Source organism: Gymnoscopelus microlampas (assembly GCF_963454915.1).
Source record: "Gymnoscopelus microlampas genome assembly, chromosome: 16".
Taxonomy (NCBI): Eukaryota; Metazoa; Chordata; class Actinopteri; order Myctophiformes; family Myctophidae; genus Gymnoscopelus; species Gymnoscopelus microlampas.
In genome coordinates, this window is record NC_139953.1 from 38,564,371 (window position 1) to 38,577,208 (window position 12,838).

At 44.0% G+C, this 12,838-nt stretch overlaps 1 protein-coding gene across 1 annotated transcript; it reads left to right on the top strand.

Moving 5' to 3' along the window:
• Window positions 1-2,892: 2,892 nt before the first annotated feature.
• LOC311062749 (tetratricopeptide repeat protein 27-like) lies at window positions 2,893-5,448 on the top strand (the record flags this gene model as incomplete). The annotated part of the gene is made up of 1 exon (XM_084081969.1): window positions 2,893-5,448. One exon carries the CDS (start codon window positions 2,893-2,895, stop codon window positions 5,446-5,448), a length of 2,556 nt encoding a protein of 851 aa, XP_083938095.1.
• Window positions 5,449-12,838: the final 7,390 nt, after the last annotated feature.

Below are 12,838 nucleotides of genomic sequence, written 5' to 3' on the forward strand. Positions count from 1 at the left end.
ATTCTGGCCACAGCACCTTTACTTCTTTTTGGCCGCAGCAACTCTATCTTTGGCCGTAGCATCTTTGTTCTTGTTCGCTAGGACCCCACCCTACTGCGCATCTCCATATATGGCCATATCAATTGGATCATCGGTGCAACGTAGCTGTGTGATGTAGCTGATCGGGCCTAGATGTGAGGGCCGTGAAGCAGCCCAAACCTCTAGTATTAATATAACTGAAATAAGAATACTAAATGTATAATCAATAATCGATAAATCGATAGCCTAAAAGGAAAATAAATTGTATTTCCGTTACAATCATTAATAGTGGCATGCTACTTTTTTATTTTTTTTAGTTTCTATTTTTTTGCTACATTCAAAGCAAGTCATTGTAAAGCACCTTGGAGAAAGGGCTCTATATACAGTAGATACAACATTTAGCATTTGCATAAGGCACAGTAAATATTGAAAGAGTTGCGGCCCAAACTTCCTTGGAGTGCACTGACTGCACTGGGGGTTTCCGTGAGAAGGCTGGTGTTTTGGAAGTAAAGAGGACACAGGCTGGATACAAGACACTTGGACTAAACAATATTGAAAGAGTTGTGTTGGAGTTTATAAATAGTTTTTCAATATACCGTACATAGTTTTGCTCTTGTTATTCTTGGACCTCAAATTTCTTCAATTCATCAAGTATTTTCTTTGTTTTTGGATACTTCATTCACTGAGAAGGAATGACAGATGACAATCAGGATCAGGATCAGAATGAGGAAGACAAGCCAAAATGTTCCATGAATTCATGGCTTCGCGGGGCGGTGAAGTATTCCTTTAAGTAATTCCTTTTAAATTCATATGATCCAACACAATTCCCCACTGATGTAAACAAAATGTGTTCTTTAGGTCACTGTAGATCTGATATTTTTGGGGTCCGATCCTGATTTTAGAGAGATGTAGAGCACCTATTACAGATATTCTGTTTTGTCTGATATTTGGTGAACAAGCAAACAAATAAATAAATATAAAATAAACACATGAACTGAACCGCTTAAGCTCTATTAAAAAATCCTGATCTACAAGCTCAGAACGTGTCGCATTGCAACACATAGTGAGCTTGTAGATCTGCTATTTAAAAATAAATGTTGATAATGTTTGTACACTTTTGAAATGATGACGTAATGGCCGATATATCTACCAAACCGATATATCGTTCTGGCTCTAACGCAAACGTTCTCAGACAGAGGTGTTCTTCAGTCTGGCCCTGGCCGGGATTAGATTAGCTGTTTGTCAACAGCTCGATCGCCACCGATATCAGCCTTTCACTGTCACCGCTGACACTTTCCATTCCTGTTGAGCTCTCTCACTTTCCACAGAGGCGGCCAGCTTAAGTTTTTGTGGCGAACACTTCTTGTACTGTGTGTGGACTCCGTTTCAGCCCAAGTTTCATCGGCTCCGTCCGGTCTATTTAGTCCATGAATCATTAATGCTCTAGGTCTAGGACGGTAACCCCATAGTATCCTCTCACAGCTTGTCCTGATTTCAAGTTCATTAACATGCTTGGGCATGTCAGTCTGACTCTGTTGAGCCTTTTGGTGTTGCCAAAATGTCATATTTGGCTGTGGACCCACATCTGAAGAGTTGTTTTGCCAGGGATCCCCATAAGAGATCTTGCGTTCATGTTTTTTTTTAATTCCTAATGTTTCACAAATGTTCACGATTTTTCTAAATAATTTGCAAATAGCAGATCTACTATACAAACTTCTATTGTCAACAACTAGAGGTTCGGGCCGGTACGCGTCATTGTGTCATCAGTATATGCCCATATATGGGCATGCCCCCTTTTGTGCCCATATATGGAGCTGACTGATTTGCAGGGGTCATCGCCATGCTGGCTTGTGGTGGACATTTTTGACAAAATTCAATTTTTGCCATGGACATACAATATAGATACATAACACATACAAAGCACATAAAGAGCTAGCCCTAAATGACCATTGCAGGTCTATAACTCTGAGTGTGTACAAATGAAACCAAATGGACCCTTACGCGTCCATTTGGTTTCATTTGTACACACTCAGAAAATAATCCACTGCACCAGTGGACTCATTAGCTAATGTGCCATACACATGGTGTCATAGTAAATCAGTGTCATACATTTTCTGAAGAAAACCTGGAAACGGACACTCAGTAATTGGGTGTTATGATCAAAATAAGAACATTATAATGGTGTGTAAAAACATTTGGCACAGACAAGGCCAAGTCTTGCCACGGACACGTGTCCATGTACGGACATATTGATGACCCCTGCTGATTTGTTTGCGCCTGATGCCATGACAACACATTGTTGTGTTCCTTTTTATGCCCTTATAATACCATATACTGTCTATCTGTTTCCCTGACTTTTTATCTGTTTCCCTGACTTTTTGTCTGTCTGTCTGTCTGTCTGTCTTGTCTTGTCTTGTCTTGTCTTGTCTTGTCTTGTCTTGTCTTGTCTGTCTGTCTGTCACATGTCTGTCTCCATGTTAAGTCTATGGAGATCCCTAATGTCATCAATATGACCTCATAGTACTGACGTCATGGACTGGGCTGTTGCTAATGAGATTACTTGGAGGCCAGTTTGACATCATGGACCACCCCATATTTGGGCATGCGCGGACTCTTTGTGACCTCATAGTGAATGGACCCCATATTTGGACATGTCTGACTCTGAATTTCATATTTGGGCATGGCTAACATGTATGGGCAACGCAGACCCCTGCCTTAAATGCTACCGAAGATGCTTTTGTCAAGAATCATTTGCGTGTCACAAGAGCAGACAGTTCCTGATCACAGTCAATCAATTATTTTATCAAATAAAGTCTCAATTGTCAACTTTAAAACCCGACCATGTTGACTGGAGAAACACACGGTGGTTCAGTGATGACGCAAGACGTGGAGATTGCAGTTCTCCGGGGATTTTTAACATCCAGCGAGACAACAGGATGGAAGCAGGAGCGTTTCAGCGATGGCGTTGTGGGCCCGCTGCTACAGTCACTATTAGAGGGGGATTTTGAGGCGGTGCTTCTGAACCCCCAGATGCTGGAACTGATGGGTGGAGGAGATGACAGCTGCGGTGACATAAAGGACATGGAAGCCTACATGGAGAGACAGGTGCTGGCCTTCTTGGCTAAAGGTACAGAGGGTGACAAGGCCGACAGGCAGCTGACTGTGATGGTCCTGGCGGTGGCCTGCCTCCACCTGTTTGCCCAGAGTAACTGGACCGGTCCTCCTGTCTCCATCCATGTCCATGACCTGCTGCCTCCAGCTCTGCTGTCTTCCTTCTCCCGGCCCCAGGACCTGACCGAGGCACTTCACAAGAGCCTGCTTCTCGACGGGGAGTCAGTGTACAGCCTGGTGGCAAACCCTTTTCTCCTCCTCCTGGCCCGGGTCCTCCTGCACAACTGCTCCTCTAAGATGGACAGCCTCCAGCTGCTGCCCTGGTGGACCTTGCGCTACGTGAAACTTCACCAACAGATCTTGGAGGCCTGCTCTCAACAGCTTCTCACCCTGGCCCAAAGTAGCATGGAGAAAGTGATGAAGTGTGATATTCTGTTCTTGGACAGACGCCACAGAAACCTGGTCATCCAGTTCCACCTGGAGTGCGTTTACATCCACCTGTCCTACTATGAACACCAGCATGCCAAGGAACACATCCAGAAGGCCCAGGAGCTGTCTGGACTTGAGATAGAAATGACTGGTGCCCTCGGGAAGCGGACCCGGTTCCAGCAGAACTTCTTGGCACAGCTCCTACTGGCAGTCAAGCGGAAGGAGGATTCACCCGTTCTGGCAGACTTTGATGAACTGACCCCAACGCCTACCCTAGTCGCCGACCTGCCAAAGGACAATGACCTGCACGATGACACAGTGCTGAACCAGATCAACCTAGCAGAGCCAGATCACTACCAGCTGCCTGATCTCAGTGCCGAGGAGCAGGCTCTCATCCTGGGTGTCTGCATTGACTTCCAGAAGAACAACCCAGTCCACAGACTAACTGAGGAGGAACTCCTGGCCTTCACAACTAGTCTACTGTCTCAGCCAAAGTTCTGGGTCATAGAGGTAACAGCCCTTTGCCTCAGGTCCAAGCTGGAGAAGGGCAGCTTCCGACGGGTAGAAAGAGCCTTGAAGCAAACCCAGACCATAGTGGATCACTTTGAAGACAAGAGCTGCTCCGTGACCGAACGCCTCAAGGTTTTCTACTGCTGTCAGGCTCCGCCCAGGTGGGACGTCCAGAAACTGCTGGCCAGCCTGTTGACCGACCTGGGCTGCACAAGCTCAGCTCTGCTCATCTATGAGAAACTGGAACTGTGGGAAGATGCGGTTATCTGCTATGAGAAGATGGGTCAACATGGCAAGGCAGAGAAGATCCTGCAGAGGGAGCTGGAAAAGAAGGAGACTCCCAGTCTGTACTGTCTGCTGGGAGACGTCAAAAGGGAGCATCAGTATTACGACCGGGCGTGGGAGCTCTCCGGTGGGCGCAGCGCCCGCGCCATGCGCTCCAAGGCCCTGCTGCACATGCGCAACAAAGAGTTCCAGCAGTGCGTGGACTGCTTCGAGCAGTCCGTCCGCATCAACACCTTTCAGCTTGGGGTGTGGTTCTCCCTGGGTTGTGCCTACTTTGCCCTGGAGCGTTGTGAGGGTGCTGCCAAGGCCTTCCAGTGGTGTGTTAGACTGGAGCCAGATAACGCAGAGGGTTGGAGCAACCTCTCCACAGCTTACATTCGCCTTCGGAAGAAGGACAAAGCCTTCCATACCCTGCAGGAAGCCCTGAAGTGTAACTTTGAACACTGGCAGATCTGGGAGAACTTCATTGGCGTGTGCATCGACATCGGGGAGTTCAGAGAAGCCGTCAAGGCCTACCACCGTCTCATGGACCTTAGGGAGAAATATAAAGATGTCCAGATTCTGGAGATTCTAGTGCGGGCGGTTGTGGAGAACCTAACGGATAACCGCGGTGAGCAGATGGCGTCTCTCCGCCCCAAACTCAGAGAGCTCATGGGCCGCGTCACCTCCTGCCACAGCACCGACGCCCAGATATGGCGGCTGTACGGGCAGCTGTACGGCGATGGCCACAGCACCAACCCAGAGGATAACGAAAAGGCACTGCAGTTCCTGTCAAAGGCTCATCGTTGTGAGGTCCAGGTCAGTGGCTGGGAGAAGGACACTGCCACCTTCAAGGACGTTATAAAGAGAGCTGTCCATATGGGACACGTCGCCATCAGTTGCAATAAGAAGATGGCTGACCCCCAGGAAGCTCTCCAGATGCTCTCCTCCACACGCCTCCGTCTGAGGTGTTTGGCCACCAAGGCCAAGCAAATGTACACAGAAGTGACCACAGGCCAGATCAGCGACGACCTGAGGGACAGCGTCACAGAGCTGGAGCAGCTCATCACAGAGCTGCAGGGCCTGAGTGGCGCCCTGCGTAGCCAATCAGAATGACCCTCCCATGATGACATGCCCCCTTTCTTCATTCATTTCTATGCAGAAAATATAATTCAACCAATGTGTATCTCATAATGAAACCCACACAGGTAAAACCACTGTATCTAAACTGAAAGTACTAAATTAAATGGTTAGTGGCTGGTTTCTATTTCTCCATTTGTCACAGAGGACAGACAGCTGCTTTCTTTCTCCATTCACTTCACAACTCTCATCTTTTCCAGCGATACAGTCTCTGTCTCAGGGTTGAAGATCTGGCCCAGTGTGCTCTGATGGCCTGGTGTTCCATGACATAACTCTTAATATTGGCTACATGTCTTCAATAGTTGCTCCGTTGATAAAACATTTATCATCTAAAATGTTCTCCCCGCTGACTGTACGCACAAACGCACAGTGTTCAGGTTCCGTGTTTTCACACCGTGGCTCTGTAGGAGGCTATTCTTCTATAAGAGGGTCTGTCTGTCTGTGTGTTTGTCCAAAGCTAATCTCACTAGTGTAAACCCTAACCTAACTCTGCTGGCAGTCTGCCAGTATAGGCCAAAGAAGCACCTTCACACATTCACACAATTGTATATCCTACCTACAGTTTATGCCTGCTTCTGATCAGAGTGAATTAAATGCACACATTTCCTTTTGGAAAATGTAGACTGTCTGATATGTTTGATATTCATTCAACAATGTAATGAAAAACATATATTATGTAAACCACGTTAACCCTGTGCAAGGGATCACTATTGTGGGCAAGTTTTCAAAATGTGTAAAGCAAAAAAAAAGAATAGCCAAAATAGCAGATGTACAAGCTCACAATGCATCACATTGTGAGTTTGTAGATCAGCTATTATCACTACGTACGAACAACTACAGTGTATAGGGCTTAACTGGTTAAGAAAATCCCCCCCCCCCCCCCCCCCCCGTGTTTCGTTATTAGCCGATATTAGCCTAATTTATGCTCCATAGTACACGACTGCGTTGTGGCCCGAAAATAGCTGATCTACAAGCTCACAACACGTCATATCTGTGACACGTTGTGAACTTAGATCGGCTATTTTGGGAAGTACAAATCAGCCTTAATGACTGACTGTGTGACATGGCTGACACGCCATAATGAGGCTGTTCACACATCCTTAGCTCTCCTGCTGGGGAATCAATCTGCCGACTGGACATGAGACTGTCTGTCTGTCCGTCTGCATGTCTGTCTGTCTGTCTGTCCGTCTGTCTGTCTGTCTGTCTCTATTTCTCAGCCCCCCCCCTCCCTCACCAGATGGTCGCCAGCTTTCACACTGTCTGGAAAGGCAAAAATATCCAATCCATTGAATCCCATTATAAACAGAGGCCGTAACGCGGGGCGACAGTGTTTCAACAGGGATGTCCTTGACCCTCATCCAGCTCTGCAGGCCTCTGACAACGACCCATAAATAAGCAGATTTGACGGTGCAGTTTCACCCTCAGTGACATTTTGTGAAAACCCCACTTTTCGGATAATGTGAATCAGCTGGCCTCCATTGACACAGGCAGAATGTGTTATGTTAATTGTTTTTTTGTGTGTGCTGAATAACTAATGTACCCGGGTTTTACTGCAGTCTGGTTGTTTGTTTATCAGATGTGAGTCGGACACACTGCTGCTGGATTGTTGTCTGTGACTGGAGATCTGAAAGGTCTACAACACAAACTGAATGCATCACTAAATGAATGTTCAGATGTTCCAATCAGGAAAGACGATTTGCTCCAGCCCTCATGAGGCTAAGGACCACAACTTGATATTACTTGAGATTGATTGATTGATTGAATACTTTATTAGCAGTTTGCAAAAAAAAAGTACAGGAAAGTGCATTTCAATACAAGGTCTGCTATTAAGGATTTTAAACCCAAGAAAGCCTATGGCTTGTTTCCATTGGGGTCCTTTGTACTCAATTAATCAAAACATTTAATGACGAATATACACTACCATGCAAAACAGCATATAAACAGTTAGAAAACAAAAACAAAAATATGTACAGTAAACAGCTCGGGTGGGGGGCGGGGGCTAGGCTTTGACGGGGGCCAGTTTCGAATTGCAGCCACCTGTAAGTGCTCTTTTAAACTGTGGAGAGTAGGGATTTACACTCCTTTACTGTTGGTAGGGCGTTCCACATTGTTGTGGCATAGCAGGAGAACGAATGTAACCCCGTGTTTGAGACAAATCTGGGTTGAACGTGATTTGTGGAGCTCCCTCTGGTGTTGTGATTGTGGACTTCATTGACGTTTGACTGAATGGTACAGATAAGGCTGAAACATTGAGGGATTTGAGTAGGGTTGTCCGATATTGGCTTTTTTACCGATAACCGATATTGTCCAACTCTTAATTACCGATACCGATATCAACCGATACCGATATATGCGGGGATTATTGTGATTAGGGTAAGCTCAAATTTCATATCACACACACCATATACAGTAAGAACTCCTGTAACTTATTTATAAAGCCAAAAAAATATATATATATATTTATTTATTTTCAAAAACCGATACCGATATTTTCCCGATATCAATTTTTATGCTAATATCGGCCGATAATATCGGGAGGCCGATAATATCGGACATCCCTAGATTTGAGGTTAGGTTGCTGGTTGGATGTTTTGGTATTGGAGTGAGATGGGGGGGGTTGACTCTGGACTCTTTGACTTGGAGCTCTGGGTGCTCACGTCATCTCAGGGCCTTTAGTTTACCACCAGCTGCGTACAGCTGCAGATGTGCGTAAGTGGCTGTGACCTCGAAAAGTCCTTTCATCCAACAACGTTCCTTTCGTACAGGAATAATCCTGATAGAGGACAAGCACAGAGAGCATTGATGTCATGGAGGTGCTGTAAAGCAAAGTGTTGATGCGTCAGCGTGACACGTCTGAGCTTTTTAAGTTGTTTCTGTAGTGAGTGTAGAGTGATTATGTTGCTAAACACTCGCAAATCAGCCACTGCAGGTCACTTTTAAGTGTGAGTTTGACGGGACTCAAACTAGAAAGGTACGCTCAGTAGAGTGCAATGTTTTGGGGTTTTGTGTTAGTAATATAAGTAGGCATGGGGCAATGGAGGGAAGGGATATAACACTTAGACTGTCATTACATCTTAGCAGTCAGGCTATTAGGAGCCTGTAGTGTGCCATGTTGTCATTACAATTACAATGTTATAGCCTAATAATACATAGCAATATGTGCGCATGACCCTCCCAGCTCTATTGTTCAGAATGTAATTCTGTGTGTCAATTATAATTGCAACTTTGTGTCGATTATAATTGCATCACCAGTCAATCAAATGTTTTAAAATGTGAATGTCAGGTTGTCGCTGCCCACGTCCTCCCAGAGAGGAGGTTAGGCAATGAAAGGCAGTGGGCACATTACTGTAGGCTTGTTGTTTATCTTCACCAATAAGAACAAAACTACTTCACAAGCAGATGTTGGTGTGACTAATAGCTTTATCGAAAAACATATTTTTTACATGCAGAGGTGAGTAACTGCAATGCAACTGTCATGAGTTGGCACTTTCTGTTTTAGTTTTGTTTAGTTTTGTTTTCAATCACTTGGGGAGTACCCTCGGTACCGAGGCGTGTTTTTTTAAATACTTTTTTCAATTCAACTTGTCAAGGGTCAATACAATATGTATGGCCATGGGAGGGTCACACCTTTTTCTATCGGAGCACTTTAAAATCCTCCAATGACCCCTCATTGTAAATATCGAACGATCCTGAAGTTAGACGATTTGTTGATTTGTACAAAGTCAATCCACGGTACTTTTCATGAGGCATAAAAAAGGCACTTAAAGAGAGATTAAACAAATGCCCTGGGGGTGCAAACTGCAAAGCCTGCTCACTCCCACACCTCTTGTATTACATCTCTCTGTTGTGACCTTGACCTTTGACATTTTTGACCCAACACGTAATCATCTCTTCGGGGCGGTCAACTGATCATCTCGTAGTTCCTTGAAAGGAACAAAGAAAACACACACACACGCACGCACGCACACACACACACACACACACACACACACACACACACACACACACACACACACACACACACACACACACACACACACACACGCACACGCACACACACAAAGGCGTGACCGGGCAGGTCACGTTGCAGGTCAAGTTGCACACGACGAGCGATGAAGTATTATTTGTCAGCAGTATCGTATTGTGTATAGGAACATTTATCCTTCAGCTTTTCAAGACACCAAAACGAGGACCTTGTAATGAGTGCTTCTGTTTCCACAACACTTCAGAAGTGTAGTCTGACGTCTGTCGTTTAGAGAGACCTTTACTGATCCAGACAGCGGTGGTGGAAAAAGATATTTTACTTCCAGTCAATAAAAGCAATACCACTAAACATAAATATTATTATTTTTATTTTTATTATTACGGTATTATACAAGTAAAAGTCCTGTAATCAAAATGTTACTTGAGTAAAAGCACAAAAGTATATGTATGAAAATATACTTACCAAAGTAAAAAGTAGTACATTTAATAAAATAAATCTGTTACACTTTTTGTGTAATAGCACAAGTAAACAATAGAGCTTAATTGGTTAATGTGTGTTTGGTAATAATAATCTAAATCTGGAAAGTAACTAGTAACTAAAGTTAAATAATTGTAGTTTAATTGTAGCCTCTGAGTTGGTGTATAAAGTATGCTGCTTTATAAAGTATAAAGCTGTGAAAAATTGACATGCTCAATTAAAGTAATTCAAGTACAGTACTTGAGTACTGTAAATGCACTTTACTTTCCACCACTGGTTTTAACGTTGTATTCTACTCGTATGTTTGACATCTAGATGGAAAATAAGCATTTTAGTAACTTCCTTGGCCCATCATAACTCATGTTAAAGACCTGTTTTATTCAAATATTTATCTAACTCAAATGTAAACAACATTTAGCGCTTGGAAACACACGTAAAACTCCTGTTTAGGAGACGTACAGTGTCACTGGGTCAAAACCCCAAGCAAAACATTTCTGACTGAACATAATTAATGCATTAGTAAAAGCTTTTGTACGTGCGGTTACTCATTATAGGCAAAATTTTAAAATGTCTTCAATCTTTTTTTTCAGATATAGCTAAAATAGCCGATATACAAGCCCACAACACATTGCACCGCGTGTACAATAGATCGACTACATCAGTTTTCCTTTTTTCCTTTTTTTCCTAATATGGAAATTACTTCAAAATTCTCCATAACCACTGAAACAGCTGTCCAGGACAGGTATTAACAATCACAACATCAAAAGTGAAGTTGCTAGTTGTACGTAATCTATTGACTGTACTTGGTGTAATATTGGCCTAAATGTCTAGCATTAACAACTAGCTACAGAAGCCTCTCTACTGTTTAATTTGAAATTAAATGCATATGTTATGATATAATTATCATCATAGTATTTGTTTATACAGAGCTTGATTGAGTTACCAGAGTGGACTTATTTCACTCTTGACATCACAAAATCTTATTTACTAGACGTTTTCTGAATGTTATTATTCAGGAAACATCTATTATTTGAATTTCCAACGTTTCAAAATGATCTGTTGCCCTGTCTTTAAACCTACTGGCATGTGGTCTTACTAGTGTACACTGAATCTACTGGCGTGTAGAGCAGACATGCAGTATACGACCATCACATCAATACGTTTTTTGTGGTGAGTACTGTGCCATGTTGAATGAATAATTCAACTCATTTCTCACAAGTGGCCGCAGTGCCTCTCGAGGGGCAGATGTGCTTAAAACTGTAACTGTCAGCTGGTGAATTCTTAAAGCGCATCCATACGGCAGCTCCTTCCAATACATTATGGAGAGCTCATTGTGGGCTGCGGGCTGAAGCCACTCTCCTTGTCCTCGGGTGTCTGTCTGTAGCCTATGTATGCAGCTACATACATACATACATACATGCATACATGAATGAATGAAAATGAATCAAAGGAGGTCAGTGGTTTTACTATTAAGTACCTCTTTAAGATTTGAACAACAGTGGAGGAGGAACATAAGAACAAGTGCTGAGTGTGTGTGCGGTTCAAAAGGTCATCACTCTGGTTCTCTTCTGGCTCGATCAGGGACAGCTTGTAGGGACTCTGCTGTATACCGCTGAGATGCTCTACAACAGTGATTCTCAAGCACCCCTCGTTTGATATGCATTAGGCCACTGACCCCCATTTGACACCATGTTTTATCTCTGGGGCCCCAAACTATACAGTAGGCTGCAAAATCCTCAGTGTTAATTTAACTCTGAGTGTGTACAAATGGAACCAAATGGACCCGCAAGGGTCCATTTGGTTCCATTTGTACACTCTCAGAGTTATAGACCCGCGGGTCTGGTCCCCAGACCCCGCCGTTGAGAAACGGGGCTCTACAATCAAATATGACTGTTTGTTTATAAAGCATTGAATGCTTTAGGACCAGCCTAGGGATGGAGTACGGTCTGGGTCAATGGGGGGGGGGGGGAGGCAGTGGCCAAGGGCCCTTCACTACCAGAGGCCCCTGGGGGGGCCATAAGCAGCCAGGCCCATCCATAAACGATTTACTAAAGGATAATTTCATTGGCCCAAGGGCCGCCCTCCATGAGTCTTAATCCGTCCCTGTTTATAGGGCCAAAATACATGTGTGATCTTGTGTTACAATTATGAACCATCCAGACCTCTCAGGTCATATCCAGGCATGCTTTCTGAACCCCGAATCGGAATGAAACGTGAAGAAGCATACAGTAGTTAAGTTTTTATGCTCCACATCCGAAACAAACTCCCAGTAAACTGCAGGTCATGCTACAACTCTCTGTCCATTTAAATCACGGCAAAAAAAAAACGTTCCGTTTGCCGCTCATTTCTCTCATTTTATTCCAGCATATTACCTGTTTTATTTTAGCTTATTCTTCTTTTCTATTCTCTTTGTAACTCTTTAATCATTTTGTAATCGTAATCCGATGTACTTTTATGATGTGTTTCTTTGCACATTCATTGTCTTTTAATGTTTTATGTAAAGCACTCAATTGCCCTGTTGAAATGTGTGGCACAAAAATAAACATGCCAGGGGACATGGAGTTCACTGTAGCTCCCCCACGATCACCCACCAGCGCATGTTATGTGCTCACATGCAAGCACATACATAGGCTACACACACACACACACACACACACACACACACACACACACACACACACACACACACACACACACACACACACACACACAGACACACACACACACACACACACACACACACACACACACACACACTTGCATTCAGCACAGAGAGAGAGAGAGAGAGAGAGTGGGAGAGAGAGACAACAAGTGTAGTGTATGATAATAGTACCCAGGCTGTTTATGAGAAGGACACGTGTTTGGGGTCAGAGGTGTTCTCTGTGATCTCCATTATCACCCCAG